The sequence below is a fragment of the Nycticebus coucang genome, chromosome 9, assembly GCF_027406575.1.
Source record: "Nycticebus coucang isolate mNycCou1 chromosome 9, mNycCou1.pri, whole genome shotgun sequence".
In the NCBI taxonomy this organism is placed as follows: Eukaryota; Metazoa; Chordata; class Mammalia; order Primates; family Lorisidae; genus Nycticebus; species Nycticebus coucang.
The window spans coordinates 92,787,027-92,805,162 of NC_069788.1; the positions used below are offsets into that span (position 1 = coordinate 92,787,027).

Consider the following 18,136-nt stretch of genomic DNA (forward strand, 5'->3'; position numbering starts at 1 on the left):
AATTTTATTTATTCAGGAAACAAATATATATTGAACATTTACTCAGTTTACAGAAAAAGAAAGTCAACCTGTGTTACTTGTATTTGCAGGAAGCTGGTAAATTCAAGCAATGCGCTAATGCTTCTAATCGGGAGGAGTGTAATTGCACAAATTATCAGAAGTTTTCATATGCTGTTGCTTTCTCAGATTGCAGAGAAAAAGTAAGATAATTTTAAAATTCATATTAACAAGCTTTTGAAATGTGCCTTTCAGTTAAACATGAAACTAAGACAGAAATATTGTCTTATATTGTGTCATGACAGAACTAAATATTATACAGAGCTAAAAAGATCTGGATTTAAATTTACCAGGCAAGTTAATGAACATCATCTTTAAAATAAAATTATACCTGCACTGCACTGTCCATTTCACAGGATTATTATAAAGATACACACACACACACACACACACACACACACCTCTATATATATATGAAAGCAATTTGTAAACTATAAAACACTACACTGTCAATAGATTATGGTAAATATTGATTCAGTCAAACAAATGTTGAGTATCTAATATGTATCAGGTTTTGGAAATATAGATGTCAAAGTCCTTGTAATCAAGGAGCTCAGTCTGGTGGTAGCAACAAGTAAAAGACATTATAATAAGCTGGTTAAAAGAACGGGTTCTGTGACAAACAATATTTTATTCTATTAGTATCAGAACTGTCAAAGGTTTATCATGTTAATGTTGGTGCTTACATTGGGACTTATATAATATATAATATAACTTTCAAGCATAGACTACATGTAAGAAATAGAAACTATATACTCAAGTTGGGCATGGAGTCAGCATTCAGTGTATTATGAGAGTTGTTCTTATATACTCCCTTGCTCAACTAAAATAATATTTCTTGAGCATTTATTATCCATAAATCCTGCTCTAAACCTTCTCCATAATTTATCTCATTTAATTTGAATCACAGAGAAGTCAGGCAATTTGCCAAAGACCTCACTGTCAACATGCATTGGAGCTGGATTTGAACTCCAGAGGCTGTGTTTGCAAATTATGCCTACAAGACCATTACTGGCTAGAAGAGTAATGAAAGGGCTATGGGTCACACCCAATTCATGGAGGGCTTCACAGGGTATGGTTCAAACAAAAAAAAAAAAGTTTGGGAATGTGGAGAAAGATGGCAGCCCAGAAGGATCAATTCAGCTGAGCTCTCCTAGAATGATTGGGGGAAAAGAGAGAACCCAGCCCATATCTAGTGCAGGGACTTTACCCAGAGTCATAGCTCAAGGAGCACAGCAAGGAGATGGTGAGCTGGATACAGTTTATGATCCAGAGTGGTGCAAATCTGATGAATTAGGCAAGCAACTGTGACTGGCTGAGATAGACTGCCCCCCCCCCCACACACACACACACACAATAGAGATCTGGGAAGGGAGGAAGCCTTTCTGGAGTTTTCAGTTGTTTGGGGAAGCTGCACATTGAGTGGCAAGTTTAGAAGAGTGGGCAGATGCTAATAGTATACAGCAACCAGATTTGAATTGGTGAGACAGCCATACTGAGAAAGTCTCAGAGGCCAGGGTGCTACCATTGTGGGAAAGCCATGAGAAAGTCCTAGCAGGGGCCAAAAGCATGGCCATTTTAATTCTGACTGCTGGCATCAGAGCTTCACTCTAGAGACAGGCTGAGGGACTCCCATACCCACAGGAACTGGACTCAACAGTACTGCGAGACCTGCCCCTGAAGGATTCTCAAGAGTTTTAAGATCCCAACCTGGCAGGGTCTGAGTGCTGAGGAAACAACCAGGCAGTCACTGAAGGCAATTAAATTTGGAATAAGGACTATAAAGATCGCTGGCTATGCCATCTCCTAAAAAAAACACAGCACCACGTGGTGTCCTGGCAACACATTGCAACATACTGTCATCAAGAACAAGGACTTCCAGGCCAGGCACAGTGGCTCACAGCTGTAATCCCAGCACTCTGGGAGGCCAAGGTGGGTGGATTGCCTGAGCTCACAGGTTCAAGACCAGCCTGAGCAACTACAAGACCCTGACTCTAAAACATAGCTGGGCATTTAGCAAGTGCCTGTAGTCCCAGCTACTTAGAAGGCTGAGACAAGAGGATCACTTGAGCCCAAGAGTTTGAGGTTTCTGTGAGCTATGATGCCATGGCACTCTACCAAGGGTGACAAAGTGAGACTCTGTCTCAAAGGAAAAAAGAAAGAACAATGACTTCTGGCCAGGTGCAGTGGCTCACACCTGTAATCCAGCACTCTGGGAGGCCAAGGCAGGTGGATTGCCTGAGATCACTGGTTTGAGACCAGCCTGAGCCAAAGCGAGACCTCATCTCTAAAAACATCCAGGCATTCTGGCAGACACCTGTAGTTCCAGCTACTTGGTAGGCTGAAGCAAGAGAATTTCTTAAGCCCAACAGTTTGAAGTTGCTGTGAGCTGTGATGTCACAGCACTCTACTTAGGTAACAAAATAAGATTCTATTTTGAAAAAAAGAAAAGAAAAAAAACAAACAAACAAGGACTTCTGTTTAAAAAAAAAAAAAAAGGAGACAGTGAGAAGTACAAATGAGGACAAAGAGGTGAACAAGAAGAAAGAACACATGAGGAGGAACCAACAGAAAAATTCAGGCAACATGAAAAACCAAAACAGAAGAACTCCCCAAGGGACAATGAGGCAGCTACTGCAGATGACTCCACCTATAAAGAATTAATTGACTTGACAGAAAGGGAATTTAAAATATGGATAATAAAGACAATAGAAGGAATGGATGAGAAAATGGAAAGACAGAACCAAAAATCAGATGAGAGATATGTAGAATATAGAAAGGATATGGCAGAGCTTAAGGAAATGAAAGAGACAATCAGGGAATGTAAAGAGGCAGTATAAAGTGTCAAAAATAGGTTAAACCATGAAAAAGAAAGAACCTCAGAGCTAGAGGATAAAGTATTTTGGCTTTTTTTCTTTTTTTTTTTTTTTGAGAGAGAGAGAATCTCACTATGTTGCTCTCGGTTACTCTCAAACTCTTGGGCTTAAGTGATTCTCTTGCCTCAGCCTCCTAATTAGCTGGGACTATAGGCACCCACCACAATGCCCAGCTATTTTTTGGCTGTAGTTGTCAATTGTTGTTTGGCAGGCCCGGGCTGGGATTGAACCTGCCAGCTCCGGTGTATGTGGCTGGCACCCTAGACATGGAGCTACAGGTACGAGTGGAAGATAAAGTTTTAGAGTTAACCCAGGTAGTTAAAGAGGCAGGAAAGAAGAGAAAGAAGAACAGACACTTAGAGGACTACGAGACTCCATGAAGTATTCAAACATATGAATAATAGGAATTTCTGAAGGGGAAGAAGATGTCCCAAAGGAATGGAAGCCCTACTAGAGATCATCAAAAATGAAAACTTCCCAAGTTCTGCTAAAGACCTGACACACTCCCTTCAGATGACTATCAAACGCCAGGTCATCTCAACTCAAACAGAGCCTCTCCAAGACACACTATAATGAACCTTTCCAAAGTCAAGATGAAAGAAAAAATTCTGCAAGCAGCCAATAGTAAGCGCCAACTACCTACAGAGGCAGAGCCATTAGGAAGACAATAGACTTTTCAACTGAAACCTTCCAAGCCAGAAGAGCACAGTCATACACCTTCAACATTCTTAAAACAATTTTCAACCCAGAATTCTGCATCCTACTAAATTAAGTTGCAAAACTGATGGAGAAATCAAAATTTTTGTGGCTATACTAGCACTGAAAAAATTCGCTCAACAAGACCAGCTCTACAGGAAATACTTAGACATATTCCCAACACCGACCACCACAATGGGCCACCAGCAAAGTAAACACCCAGAAGCTAAAGGTCAAAACTTAGCTTACATAATGGCCCGATGAATAATACTACACAACAGACTTTTACAAAATAAGATGAATAGAGCTCCACCACACTTATCAATTCTCTCATAAATATCAATGGACTGAACTCACCACTGCAGAGCACAGGCTGGCTGATTGGATAAAAACGTACAAGCCATCCATATGCAGTCTCCAGGAGAAACACCTAGCCTTGAAGGACAAATCAAGACTCAGGGTTAAGGGATGGAAAACAGAATTTCAAGCAAATGGAAAACAGAAGAAAGGAGGGGTTGCAATCCTAGTTTCAGATACAAGTGGATTTAAAGCAACTAAAGTTAGGAAAGACAAAGATGGACACTTTATACTGGTCAAAGGAACAATTCAACAAAAGACGTTTCAGTTTTAAATATTTATGTACCCAACTTAAATCCTCCCAGATTAATGAAACAGATTTTGATGGGTCTGAGCAATATGATATCCTATAACACCATAGTAGTCACGGACTTTAACACACTTCTGACAGACCTGGACAGATCCTCTAAACAGAAACTAAACAAAGATGCAAAGGACTTAAATGTGATCCTAGAACAAATTGGATTACTAGACATATACAGAACACACTATCCCAAAACTAAGGAATATACATTTTTCTCATCAGCCCATTGTACATACTCCATAATCAACCACATAGTAGGATACAAATCAGACCTCAGTAAAATTTAAAGAACAGAAATTACAACTTGTATCTTCTCAGACCACAAGATAATAAGATGGAACTTAACTCCAACAAAAATGTTCATCCCACACAAAAATTTGGAAATGAAACAACCTTTTGGTGAATAACAATTGGGTTCAGAAAGAGATAAAAGAGGAAATAATTAAATTACTCAAAAATAACAACAATGAAGACACACATTACCAAAACCTGTGTGATATAGCAAAAGTAGTCTTAAGAGGGAAATTTATCACATTAGATGCCTACATTCAAAAAACAGAAAGAGAGCACATCGACAAACTCATGAACCATCTTATGGAATTGGAAAAAAAAGAACAATCTAATCTCAAACTCAAAAGATGAAAAGAGATAACCAAAATTAAATCAGAGATTAATGGAATTGAAAACAAAAGAATCGTTCAGAAAATCAACAAAACAAGAAGTTGGCTTTTGGAAAAAATAAATAAAATCAATAAACCTTTGGCCAGATTAATGAAAAACCGAAAAGTGAAATCTCTAATAACCTCAATCAGAAACAATAAAGGGGGCTTGGTGCCCATAGCACAGTGGTTACGTGCCAGCTACTGAGGCTGGAGGGTTCGAACCAGGCCTGTAACACTGATTACAGTGCCATACTCTGAGGCTGGAGGGTTCGAACTAGGCCTGGGATAGCTAAACAACAATGACAACTGCAACAGAAAAATAGCTGGGCATTGTGGTGGGTGCATGTAGTCCCAGCTACTTGGGAGGTTGTGGCAAGAGAATGGCTTAAGCCCAAGAGTTCGAGGTTGCTGTAAGCTGTAACACCACAGCACTCTACCAAGGGTGACATAGTAAGACTCTCTCTCTCTCAAAAAAAGGAAATGATAAAGGGAAAATAACAACAGATGCCATAGAGATACAAGAGATCATCTCTGAGCACTACAAGAAACTTTATGCCCCAAAATTTGACAATGTGGAGGAAATGGATCAATACCTAGAATCACACCCTCTCCTTAGACTTAATCAAGAAGAAATAGATCTCTTGAACAGACCAATTTCAAGAACAGAGATCAAAGAAACAACAAAAAATCTCCCCGGGCGGCACCTATGGCTCAGTGAGTAGGGCACCGGCCCCATATACTGAGGGTGGCAGGTTTGAACCTGGCCCTGGCCAAACTGCAACAAAAAAGTCAGGCATTGTGGCAGGCACCTATAATCCCAGCTACTTGGGAGGCTGAGGCAAGAGAATTGCCTAAACCCCAGAGCTGGGGGTTGCTGTGAGTTGTGACACCACAGCACTCTACCGAGGAGGGTGACAGAGTGAGACTCTGTCTAAAAAAAAAAATCCCAACCAAAAATAAAAGCCCTGGTCCACATGGCTTCACATCAGAATTCTATCAAACCTTCAAAGAAGAGCTTATACTCATACCGAAGAAATTATTCTTTAAAAATTGAGAAGGAAGGAACATTCTCCAACATGTTCTAGAAGCAAACATCATCCGGATACCAAAACCAGGAAAAGACCCAACTAAAATGGAGAATTTCAAGCCGCCATCTTGGTTCCCTGCACAACATACCTGGCGAAGCCACGGAAACCACCCCTGCTACAGAGCAGGAGTTGCCACAGCCTCAGGCTGAAACAGAGTCTGGAACAGAATCTGACAGTGATGAATCAGTACCAGAGCTAGAGAACAAGATTCCACACAGGCAACCACACAGCAAGCACAGCTGGCAGCAGCAGCTGAAATGGATGAAGAACCAGTCAGTAAAGCAAAACAGAGTCGGAGTGAAAAGAAGGCACAGAAAGCTATGTCCAAACTGGGTCTTCAACAAGTTACAGGGGTTACTAGAGTCACTATCCAGAAATCTAAGAATATCCTCTTTGTCATCACAAAACCAGATGTCTACAAGAGCCCAGCTTCAGATACCTACAAAAGTTTTTGGTGAAACCAAGATCAAGGATTTATCAGCAGGCACAGCTAGCAGCTGCTGAGAAATTCAAAGTTCAAGGTGAAGCTGTTTCAAACATTCAAGAAAACACACAGACTCCAACTGTACAAGAAGAGAGTGAGGAGGAAAAGGTTGATGAAACAGGTATGGAAGTTAAGGACGTAGAATTGGTCATGTCAAAAGCAAATGTGTAGAGAGCAAAGGCAGTCTGAGCTCTGAAGAACAACAGTAATGGTATTGTAAATGCTATTATGGAACTAACAATGTAACCATCAAAAAAAACGAGGACTTCTTTGATGTTTCAAAAGAGTAACTGCAGCTTGGTTTGAAATTGGTACTGTTTCTATCATTAATAAAGTTATGGCCTCTTGTTAGATAAAAAAATAAAATGGAGAATTTCAGATCAATTTCAGTAATTAATATAAATACAAAAATTCTCAATAAAATCCTAGCCAAGAGATTACAGCTACACATTTAAAAAAAAACATTCATCAAAAAGAAGTAGATTTTATTCCAGGGATGCAAGGCTGGTTTAACATATGCAAGCCCGTAAAACTAATTCACCATATCAACAGAAGCAAAGCCAAAGACCATATGCTCCTCTCAATAGAGGCAGAAAAGTATTCAATAAAATTCAGCATCCTTTTCTAATTACAACTCTGAAGGAAATAGAATAGACAACACATTTCTTAAACTGATTGAAGCTATCTACAACAAACCCACATACTGAATGGAGTAAAACTGGAAGATTATATGAGTGGGGTAAAACCGAAAGATTTTCAACTTAGAACTGGAACCAGACAGAGCTGTCTTCTATCACCAATACTATTCAACATAGTGCTGGAAGTTCTAGTTAATACAATCGGGCAAGAGAAGGAAATAAAAGTCATGTAGAGAAGGAACTAAGGGGCAGAGGAGGTCATATTCTCTCTTTGCTAATGACATAATATTATACTTAGATAACTCCAAAGACTTAACCACAAGACTCCTGGCAGTGATCAAAAAATACAGTAATGTTTCAGGATATAAAACGAATGTCCACAAATCAGAAGCCTTTTTATATGCCAATAATAACCAAGGTAAGAAGCTAATCAAGGACACAATTCCCTTCATTGTGGCATTCAAAGAAAATGAAATACCTAGGAATATATCTAACAAAAGAGGTGAAGGACTTCTATAAAGAAAATTACGAAACCCTAAGAAAAGAAATAGCAGAAGATATTAACAAATGAAAGAACATACCATGCTCATGGCTGGGAAGAATCGACATTGTTAAAATGTCTATACTTCCCAAAGCAATCTACAGATTCAATGCAATCCCCCTTAAAATACCAACATCATAATTTCAAGATTTAGACAAAGTAATTCTTCATTTTGTATGTAATCAGGAAAAAACCCACATAGCCAAGGCAATTCTTAGTAATAAAAACAAAGCCAGGTGCATCAGCCTACCAGACTTTAGGCTATACTACAAGGCCATAGTGATCAAAACAGTATGGCGTTGGCACAAAAATAGAGACATAGACACCTGGAACCGAATAGAAAAACCATGAAATGAAAAGAACATCTTACAGCCACCTAATCTTTGATAAACCAAACAAGAACATTCACTGGGTATGATATTTCCTTATATCAATGGGCAAGAGAGATGAATAGAACCTTCGCTAAAGAATACAGATGAATGGTAAACAAACATGAAAAAATGCTCATTGTCCCTAGTTATCAAAGAAATGCAAATCAAAACCACCCTAAGATAACACCTAACCCCAGCAAGAATGGCCCACATCACAAAATCTCAAACTGCAGATGCTGGCATGGTTGTGGAGAGAAGGGAACACTTTTACACTGCTGGTAGGACTGCAAGCTAATACAACCCTTTGGGGGGTTTTTGATTTGTTTTTTTTTTTTTTAGAGACAGAATCTCACTTTATCACCCTCGGTAGAGTGCTCTGGCATCACAGCTCACAGCAACCTCCAACTCTTGGGCTTAGGAGATTCTTTTGCCTCAGCCTCCTGAGTAGCTGGAACTACAGGCACCCACCACAACACCCAGCTATTTTTGTTGCAGTTTGGCCGGGGCTGGGTTCTAACCTGCCGCCTTTGGTGTAAGAGGCTGGCGCCCTACCCACTGAGTCACAGGCACTGCCCCAATACAACCCTTTTGGAAGGAAGCATAGAGAATCCTCAAAGAACTCAAACTAGACTTCCCATATTGATCCTGCAATCTCATTACTGGGCATCTACCCAGAAGAAAAAATATGATTTTACCATAAGGAAATTTGCACTAGACTGTTTATTACAGCTCAATTTACAATTGCCAAACTGTGAGAATAACCTTAATGCCCACCAATCCAGGAATGGATTAACAAGCTGTGGTATATGTATACCATGGAATACTATTCAGCCACTAAAAAAGATGGAGACTTTACATCTTTTGTATAAACCTGGATGGAACTGAAACACATTCTTCTTAGTAAAGCATCATAAGAATTGAGAAGCAAGAATTCAATGTACTCAGTTCTGATATGAGGACAATTGCCTAGTACATGGTGGGAGGTGGGGGAAGAGGTGAGTGGAGAGAGGAAAGGAGGGAGTGGGGAGGGGGGTCACGGTGTGTGACACACCGCTCGGAGGCAGGACACAATTATAAGAAGGACTTTACCTAACAAATGAAATCAGTGTAACCTGGTTCTCTGCACCCTCAACGAATCCTCAACAATAAAAAAAAATAAGAAAAGTTTGAGTGACATCATAATAATATCCTGTGAAAAAGGCCGATAGAAGTTACGAGCTTTATTACCACGGTGCTCACTGCCTTTGAAGTTCACATTGATTCTACTGTAAGACATGAGTTTTTCATGCCTGAAAAGGCAGAAAATCTAAGAAGTACATTTCATTAAAAGGCCAAACTACAAGACATGATTGCAAGAGGGACTTTACCTAACAATTGCAATCAGTGTAACCTGGCTTATTGTACCCTCAATGAATCCCCTACAATAAATAAATAAATAAATAAATAAATAAAAAAGGCCAAAGTAATGAACATATATGTATTCATCCTTTACCAGGAAATGAAGTCTCTATTCAATTTTTCAAATTTACATTAATTGAATTTGTATTTTAGGTTCCTCGTTTTAAGTTTCCAGTTTTACAATATCCAATTTCTTTGGAAATTTATAATGAAGATGGACGTGTCCCAGTAAAACCTCCATATCTGGTTACTATGACTGAAGTGAATATGAGGAAAAACTGGAACCTAAGTAAGATTTGCTTCCTTGTATAATTATTTTATTTTATAAGTAATGTTATTACTGGTTTATAAAGGTCAGTGGTTTACAAAGCCTTTCTACACAAGAGATAGCCAGGAGTTCTTTGGAAAATGTTCAAATCAGTTGGCACATTGGTGTTTACTTCTATTGTTTCGTCATCACTTCTGGTGACCTGGATTCTATGGCATAAAAGCATCTTTAAAGAACTTAAACTGCAAGAAGTTTGAAAACCACTTTGTAGATTAGTAGCAACAATGATTCACTGAATTTGTCCTGCATGCTGGTCTAGTGTCTCCTTTCACTGTAATACTGAGTACTGATACTATTCAGTATTACACAGGAGGTTAGGAAAGGTGTTGCCAGATAATCTTTAGGATGTATCTTCTAATTATACGAGTAAAATTTCTTCAAGATTTTATGGTAAATAATTGAAAAGATGAACAATGTTTTTCTTTTTTGAGACAGAGTCTCAGTCTGTTGCCCCAGGCTAGAGTACCATGGCATCATAGCTCAGAGCAACTTCAAACTCCTGGGCTCAAGCAATCCTCTTGCCTCAGCCTCCTGAGTAGCTGGGACTACCGGCGTGTGTTGTCTCACCCAGCTAATTTTTCTATTTTTGGTAGAGATGTGGTCTTGCTCTTGCTCTGGCTGGTCTCAAACTCCTGAGTTCAAGCAACCCTCCCACCTCAGCCTCCCAGAATGCTAAGATTACAGGTGTGAGCCACCACACCTGACCCAGAAATATTTTTCAATAAATATTTAAATCAATTCAATTTTACCTTAAATATATAACTTTTTGTTTCCCGTTATGTCTTTGTTCATGTTTTGAGGAAAGAGAGAGAATTAACTAAACGAAAATTTTAATCAGTCATTAATATGTTACTGAATATCCAGACATCTAGTATTCATGAGTTTTTGTGTAACATATATGCATTTTGGGGATGAAAAATCTAGCAAAATAAAACTACTAAAATATTTTGTTTTAACTAACATCCCAGTTTTCTGTGGTGTACTACAAGCTACTCTTACCAGACTTGGAGTACTGATTGGCAAAGACTGAAGCATTTCACAAGCTGGTTGTTACAGCGTTGAAATCAGCCATGGTAAGAGTATTTTCACCATGGAAATTGGCAAATGCTACAATCAGAGCTTTTCTTTTTCCTTTAGATCCTGTGTACCATTACACCAATGCTATTTCTAACCCTTATACTACCTATCTGGTTTTAGAGAGGATGACAAGAAAGAAAGGAGCAACTGGTCACTTCTTTTGGAAAAGATTTAAGTGATACTATTGTAAAACTTTGCTGATATAATGAAAAAATACCACTAAGGAGGTCCTGAGAGGATCTTATTGCCAAAAATATAAGGAATGTGCATCTCAGGACTGGTCATGAGCATGGCGCTAGGAGGAAAAGATTAGCTTAAAGGTAGTCAAAGTCTTATCCTTTCTGAGGATACCCTCAAAGGCAACGGGAGATACTGAGCCTAATTTCCCTTAAATATATCTTTTAAAAAGTCAAGCAGAACTAAAAGTATAGGATAACTTAGTCATTTTATAGAGTGCATCTTTCATTGTCCCTTAATTCATGTAATAAGATTTTATGTAAAATGAGAAAATGACACGTGTTTAAAATATATTTCGTCTATTTTTAGAACATTCTGTACCAGAAAATGTTCAAAAAATGAAAAATTATTTAGAATCTGTTCTTCAAGCTCCAGTGTATAATCCTTCGGGTCTCAATTTAAGTATAAAGGTAAGTTGATAGCATTTTTGTTTTTAAAAGTGTGGAATTTGGATAAGACATATCTCTAAACTAAGACTGGTTTTAGTTTTAAGGTAGAGGTATCCATGAATGGTGGGAATAACAACTGTTAGGATATGGAGAGGGTTTATTTCTCCTCAAATTCCTTTGGTGTTATTAATTCTAAAGGTGTCTGAAAGTTGAGTTTAACATTAATTTAACTATTTTTTAAGCTGATAATCAAGACAGATTATCTACTGAAGCAAAAATAGAAAGGATGTTTGCAAAAGTTATAGGGGAAAATGTGCTCAGTATTTTACCTGGATATACCCAGGCATATGTCTTCTTGTTTCTCCTGCCCATACGAGGAAGTAGACCAAGTATGCTGGCTCATGCCTATAATCCTAGCACTCTGGAAGGCGGAGGAGGGTGGATTGCCTGAGCTCAGCCTGAGCAAGAAGGAGACCCCCGTCTCTACCAAAAATAGAAAAATTAGCTGATGTTGTGGTGGGTGCGTATAGTCCCAGCTATTCAGGAGGCTGAGGCAAGACGGTTTGCTCAAGTAGCCAGGCACGGTGGCTCACGCCTATAATCCCAGCACTCTCAGAAGCCAAAGCAGGTGGATTGCCTGAGCTCACAGGTTCAAGACCAGCCTGAGCCAGAGCAAGACCTCGTCTCTAAAAATAGCCAAGCGTTGTGGCAGATGCCTGTAGTCCCAGCTACTGGGGAGGCTGAGGCAAGAGAATCACTTGAGCCCAAGAGTTTGAGGTTGCTGTAAGCTATGACGCCATGGCACTCTACCAAGGGCAACATAATGAAACTCTGTCTCAAAAAAATAAAAAGCATTGCTCAAGCCCAAGAGTTTGAGGTTGCTGTAAGCTATGGCACCACAGCACTCTACCCAGGGTACAGAGTGAGACTCTTTCTCAAAAACACACATAAATGAAGTTGTTGATATAATCCAAGTAATTGTGAAAACCAAAATATCAAAACCACAAATAGGAGGATTAGCCCAAAGTGCCCACGGAGGCACACAAAAATAACAAAACAAAAATAAATTATGTTTTTATTTCTTTATTCTAAAGACGTAGATATATGTGATATATATGTAATATATATTGAATCCCTCTGTTTCAATGTCTCTTTTTATTTTCACATGTAATAAGTCTGTCCAAGAGCCTTAAGAAATGAATGAGAATTTCTTATGCAATTTCTGTAGGGAAAGTGCTCCTGGGGTATATTTTTACTTAAAGAATATACGCATCAATTCTGCTAATGACTGGTTGTGTTTTCTTCCACAGGGCTCCGAGCTTTTTCATTTTCGAGTAACTGTCATTCCAGGGGTCACATTTTGTAACTTAGTTGAAGAATTTCAGGTATAGTGAATCTACAAGACCTCAAATGGAGTAATAGTTTGGGAAACAACATGATGAGCATTAATCCAAGAGACTGAAGAGAAGAAAACATTGGCAGAATTTGTGTGATGGACAAGGTTTAGAGACAGGGGATCCTGGAGAGTGGCAGTGACATTGTCAGTAGAGGTAAAGCTAGGGTGCGTGGCTCGGTGCCCTTAGTACAGTGGTTATGGCAGTGGGTTCGAACTCGGCCCAGGCCAGCTAAACAACTGCAACAAAAAAATAGCTGGGCACTGTGGCAGGCGCCTCCCAGCTACTTGGGAGGCTGAGGCAAAAGAATCGCTTAAGCCCAAGAGTTTGAGGTTGCTGTGAGCCATGATGCTACAGCACTCTACTGAGGGCAACATACTGAGACTCTGTCTCAACAAAAAGCTAGGATGCATGACAGGTGCCAGGACCAAATGATGCTAAGAGACTGTTAATAAGCACCCATATTTGGGTTTGTTCCCTTGCCACCTTCCATGCCTAGCTTGGCTTTCTGACTTTTAATACTCTTCCTCTCACCCTTACCTCTGCACAGGACATATGTCTATAACATTTTAGTTTCCAGTATCATTGCTCTTTTGGCTATTTGAATTGTAATGATAGAGTCTTAAATATTCCAAAGGCTTTCGAGATCCAAAAAGAGTAGGAACCAAACTCAGTCACCTTAAATCATCCCACAAAATCAACAATTCATTTTTTCCTATTTATATAATGACATCTGCTACCTGTGAGGCACAGGAAGGAATGAGGATTTGATAAAAAATGATTAATGAAGGCTGGGCTGGATGGCTCACACCTGTAATCCCAGCACTCTAGGAGGCCCAGGCAGGAGGATTGTCTGAGCTCAGTAGTTCGAGACCAGCCTGAGCAAGAGCAAGACTCCATCTCTAAAAATAGCTGGGCCTAGTGGCAGGTGCCTGTAGTCCCAGCTGATCAGGAAGCTGAAGCAGGAAAATTGCTTGAGCCCAAGAGCCTGAGGTTGCTGTAAGCTATGACATCACAGCACTTTACCAGGAGCGACAAAGCAAGACTTTGTCTCAAAAAACAAAACAAAACAAAAAAAAGATTAATGACTCATTCATTGTCAAACACTGATGCCACAGTAACATTCTCTCCCCACCCCTCACCCCAAGCCCAGCCCCAATAATGACACTGCACTGCTATGTGGTGGGTGGCCATGGCAGCAGTGCAGACATCCAAAACCCTGAGAGAGTATCCATCCCACTAGATCAGTGGTTCTCAACTTCCTAATGCCGTGACCCTTTAATACAGTTCCTCATGTTGTGGTGACCCCCAACCACAAAATTATTTTTGTTGCTACTTTATAACTGTAATTTTGCTACTGTTATGAATTGTAAAGTAAATATCCGATATGCAGGATAGTCTTAGGGGACCCCTGTGAAAGGGTCATTCAACCCCCAAAGGGGTCGTGACCCACAGGTTGAGAACCGCTGCACTAGATAGAGGAATTAAGAAAAGATGTACCTATCCCATGTTGAATGTGAGGAGAAATCCCTTTCCTTTTTCTCCCTTTTCTTGCCTCTTTACCCAAAGGCAGCCCCAGTTGTGGGAACAGCACAATAGTACAGGAATCCAAAATTCTTTCTGTGAAAAGGGCCTCTCAGAGTAGAAAGTATGAGAAAAATCTCTAGAAGAAGAGAGCTGAATCGGGGGATTCCTAATTCTATATATTTACCAGCACAAATACCAAGCAGAACACACCTAAAGAAGCATAGCAAAGGCTTTGAAATACAAACACCACTGAGTTCTGGAACAACTTCTGAGTGGCACATGTACCAGGAAGACACAGATAGCATAACAACAGCTTGAGAAACTGAACTGACATTGGAAATACCATCCACAGAAGGTGAGGAAAATTTGTGATCTGAACTTACCCAGTGCAATAGACAGCCAAAACAAATAAGCCATCAACCTTTCCCAGAGAATTTTTTTTTTTTTTTTTTTGTAGAGACAGAGTCTCACTTTATGGCCCTCGGTAGAGTGCCGTGGCCTCACACAGCTCACAGCAACCTCCAGCTCCTGGGCTTAGGCGATTCTCTTGCCTCAGCCTCCTCCCAGAGAATTTTTTTTTTTTTTTTTGTAGAGACAGAGTCTCACTTTATGGCCCTCGGTAGAGTGCCGTGGCCTCACACAGCTCACAGTAACCTCCAACTCATGGGCTTAAGCGATTCTCTTGCCTCAGCCTCCCAAGTAGCTGGGACTACAGGCGCCCGCCACAACGCCCGGCTATTTTCTGGTTGTTTTGCATTTTGGCCGGGGCCGGGTTTGAACCCGCCACCCTCGGTATATGGGGCCGGCACCTTACCGACTGAGCCACAGGCGCTGCCCATCTCCCAGAGAATTTTTAACAAGAATCAGAGTCTTGCAACATAATGTCCAAAATTTCCAGGATATGATCTAAAATTACTCATTATATCAAAAACTAAGAAAACATAATCAACTCTGAAGAAAAAAATGATCAACAAATGACAACAAATGCAATCATCACACAAAGATTTTTAAACCTGAGGTAAAGGTCAATACTTTTAAAATGAATAGAAACAAATTCTCACTGAAGAACTAGAAGCTATTTTTTTTTTTTTTTTTTTTTGAGATAGTGTCTCACTTTGTTGCCCTCAGTAGAGTGCCAGAATCGCCTCATAACTCAAGCGATTCTCTTGAAGTGAACACAAGTGATTCTCTTGCCTCAGCCTCCCTGGTAGCTGGGACTATAGGTGCTCACCACAATGCCCACCTATTTTTAGAGATGGAGTCTTGCTCTTGCTCAGGCTGGTCTCTAATTCCTGAGCTCAGGCAATCCACCTGTCTCAGCCTCCCAGAGTGGTAGGATTATAGGCATGAGTCAGTCACTGTGTCCAGCCTAGAAGTTATTTTAAAAATAAAAATTTTAGAATTAAAAAATACAAATAAAATTTAAAACTACTAGATGGACTCAGTAGAAGAATGGATATGGAAGAGAAAATGAATCAGTGAATTTGAAAATTAATCAGTAGAAATCCAACTTGAAGAAAAAATACTTTTAAAAAAAGAAGGGCTGGCTCGGTGCCCATGGCTCAATGGTTATGGTGTCAGGCACATACACTGAGGCTGGTAGGTTTGAGCCTGGCTGGGGTCTGCTAAACAACAATGACAGCTACCACAAAAAAAAAAAAGAAAGAAAGAAAGAAATAGCCAGGCATTGTGGTGGGGCATCTATAGTCCCTGCTACTTGGGAAGCTGAGGCAAGAGAATCGCTTAAGCCCAAGAGTTTGAGATTGCTGTGAGCTGTGATGCCACAGCACTCTACCAAGGGGGACAAAGTGAGACTCTGTCTCAAGAAAAAAAAGAAGAGCCTCAGGGATCTCTAACATTTATGTCTTCAGTAGCAGAGAAAGACATTGGTGCAAAAAAAACATCTAAAGAAATAAAGACTTTTTTTTTTTTTTTGAGACAGAGTCTCACTATATCACTGGTACATGTGGCCAGCACCCTAGCTGCTGACCTACAGGCACCAAGCCTATAAAGGCTTTTTTTTTTAGAGACAGAGTCTCACTCTGTCACCCTCAGTAGAGTGCTATGGCGTCACAGCTCACAGCAACCTCCAACTCTTGGGCTTAGGTGATTCTCCTGCCTCAGCTTCCTGAGTAGCTGGGACTATAGGTGCCTGCCACAAAACTCAGCTGTTTTTTTATTGCAGTTTGGCCGGGGCTGGGTTCAAACCCGCCACCCACAGTATACGGGGCCAGCGCCCTACTCACTGAGCCACAGGCACCACTAAAGGCTATTTTTTTGTTAATTTTCTCTATACATATACATATACATTTATTTGGTTTCCACTTTTGGCCTTCACAAAATTAAAAAGGCTTAAAATTTAATAATAATAACAATGCCTAAAGAGTATTAAAAAAGAAAAAAAAGAAAGAAAGAAAGGCTATAAAAGTGCATTCCAAGTAGGTCTTCCCTCTTCTTGCTGAGGTTCCCATAGCTATTTGCCCGTTCTGCATGACTAAATACAAAATGTTGTCCTGCTGTGTAAGTGTCCTATCTGCCATTAAAGACAAGAGTAAAGCACAGGATAATTGAGGGAATCCTTACTTGAAGGTAAGATTCCCTTTGGTCAGAGGAATGAAGAGGCTTGACACAGAGTCTGTGTGAGGGGACTGAGAAGCTGTCAGGGAGTAGTCCTTCTGAGTAAACCTGAAATCTGTGTTAATTATCACAAAGTAGAAAAAAACAGTTAAAAATTACTTATCAAGCGTCATCAGTAAAAGAGGGATAGAGGGAAATAGCAGACAGAGTGTCTCCTGGTTAATCTTGTAAAATCGTAAACTTTTAGCAAGAACTCTGCCTCCAGCATCAAGAGACCATCAGAATCTACAGTATCATTACCATAACCTTTTGCCTTGCTATTGCCACATACCACACACACATTTTTTTCCTGGGCAGGGGGCAGTTTTCCAGCCTCCCACACATACACCGCTCATATCTTTATCTCATGATTCCTTAGGTCTCCTGAGCAGGAAACAGGACTGTGCTAAAGATCAGGGTAAAATTCTCCCTGCACTTCTTCACTAGGTATTGTTAAAAGACTGTTTCTAAGCTTTGCAGATGCAGAGCATCTGTATAACTCTAGGCAGAATTTTGCTAAGTGATTAATTGTGGGAATCATATAATGCTCGGTATTTTGTATTACTTGATTCAGAAAGCTTAAAGATTTTGCTTTTTCTGTTGCAGATTTATGTTGATGAAGCACCATTGCCATTTCCAGGACATACTCTTATTGCTGTGGCAACGGCGGTAGTCCTTGGGGGGTTAATTTTTACATCATTTATGCTTCAACTGCGTGACATCCACCCATGGAGGGCATTACAAAATTGGATTAATAGAAAAAAAGCGACATTATCAAATATTTCTTTCAGTGAAATGGTTATGAGACAAAAGTTTTAATACTAACAAAATGATTATCATAATTTCTCTTTATTTTCTACTTTCATTAAACGATTCCTAGCACAATATGTTTAAATGTTAACTATGCAAACCAAAAATAAAATAAACATGCAAACTAGAGACAAATACTACAAAATTACCAATATCATTCAAATTGCTATTTTTCAATGTGTTTTCCATTGCATTTTCTTATTTCTAATATGTAGAAAATTCCTGTGCCAACTCTTATGTAGAAAATTTTCCTTAAAGCTTTTAAAAACATAGAAGATGTTAGCTG

General features: G+C 39.7%; 1 protein-coding gene across 1 annotated transcript in view; it reads left to right on the forward strand.

The window, feature by feature from the left end:
* The window catches only part of CATSPERB (cation channel sperm associated auxiliary subunit beta), a 157,520-nt gene extending 139,661 nt beyond the window's left edge, over window positions 1-17,859 (forward strand). Inside the window, exons 22-26 of the mRNA XM_053603647.1 lie at window positions 90-200; window positions 9,626-9,761; window positions 11,424-11,524; window positions 12,814-12,888; window positions 17,647-17,859. Coding sequence (XP_053459622.1) covers window positions 90-200; window positions 9,626-9,761; window positions 11,424-11,524; window positions 12,814-12,888; window positions 17,647-17,859 — 636 coding nt within the window. The remainder of the gene's footprint in view (window positions 1-89; window positions 201-9,625; window positions 9,762-11,423; window positions 11,525-12,813; window positions 12,889-17,646) is intronic.
* Window positions 17,860-18,136: the final 277 nt, after the last annotated feature.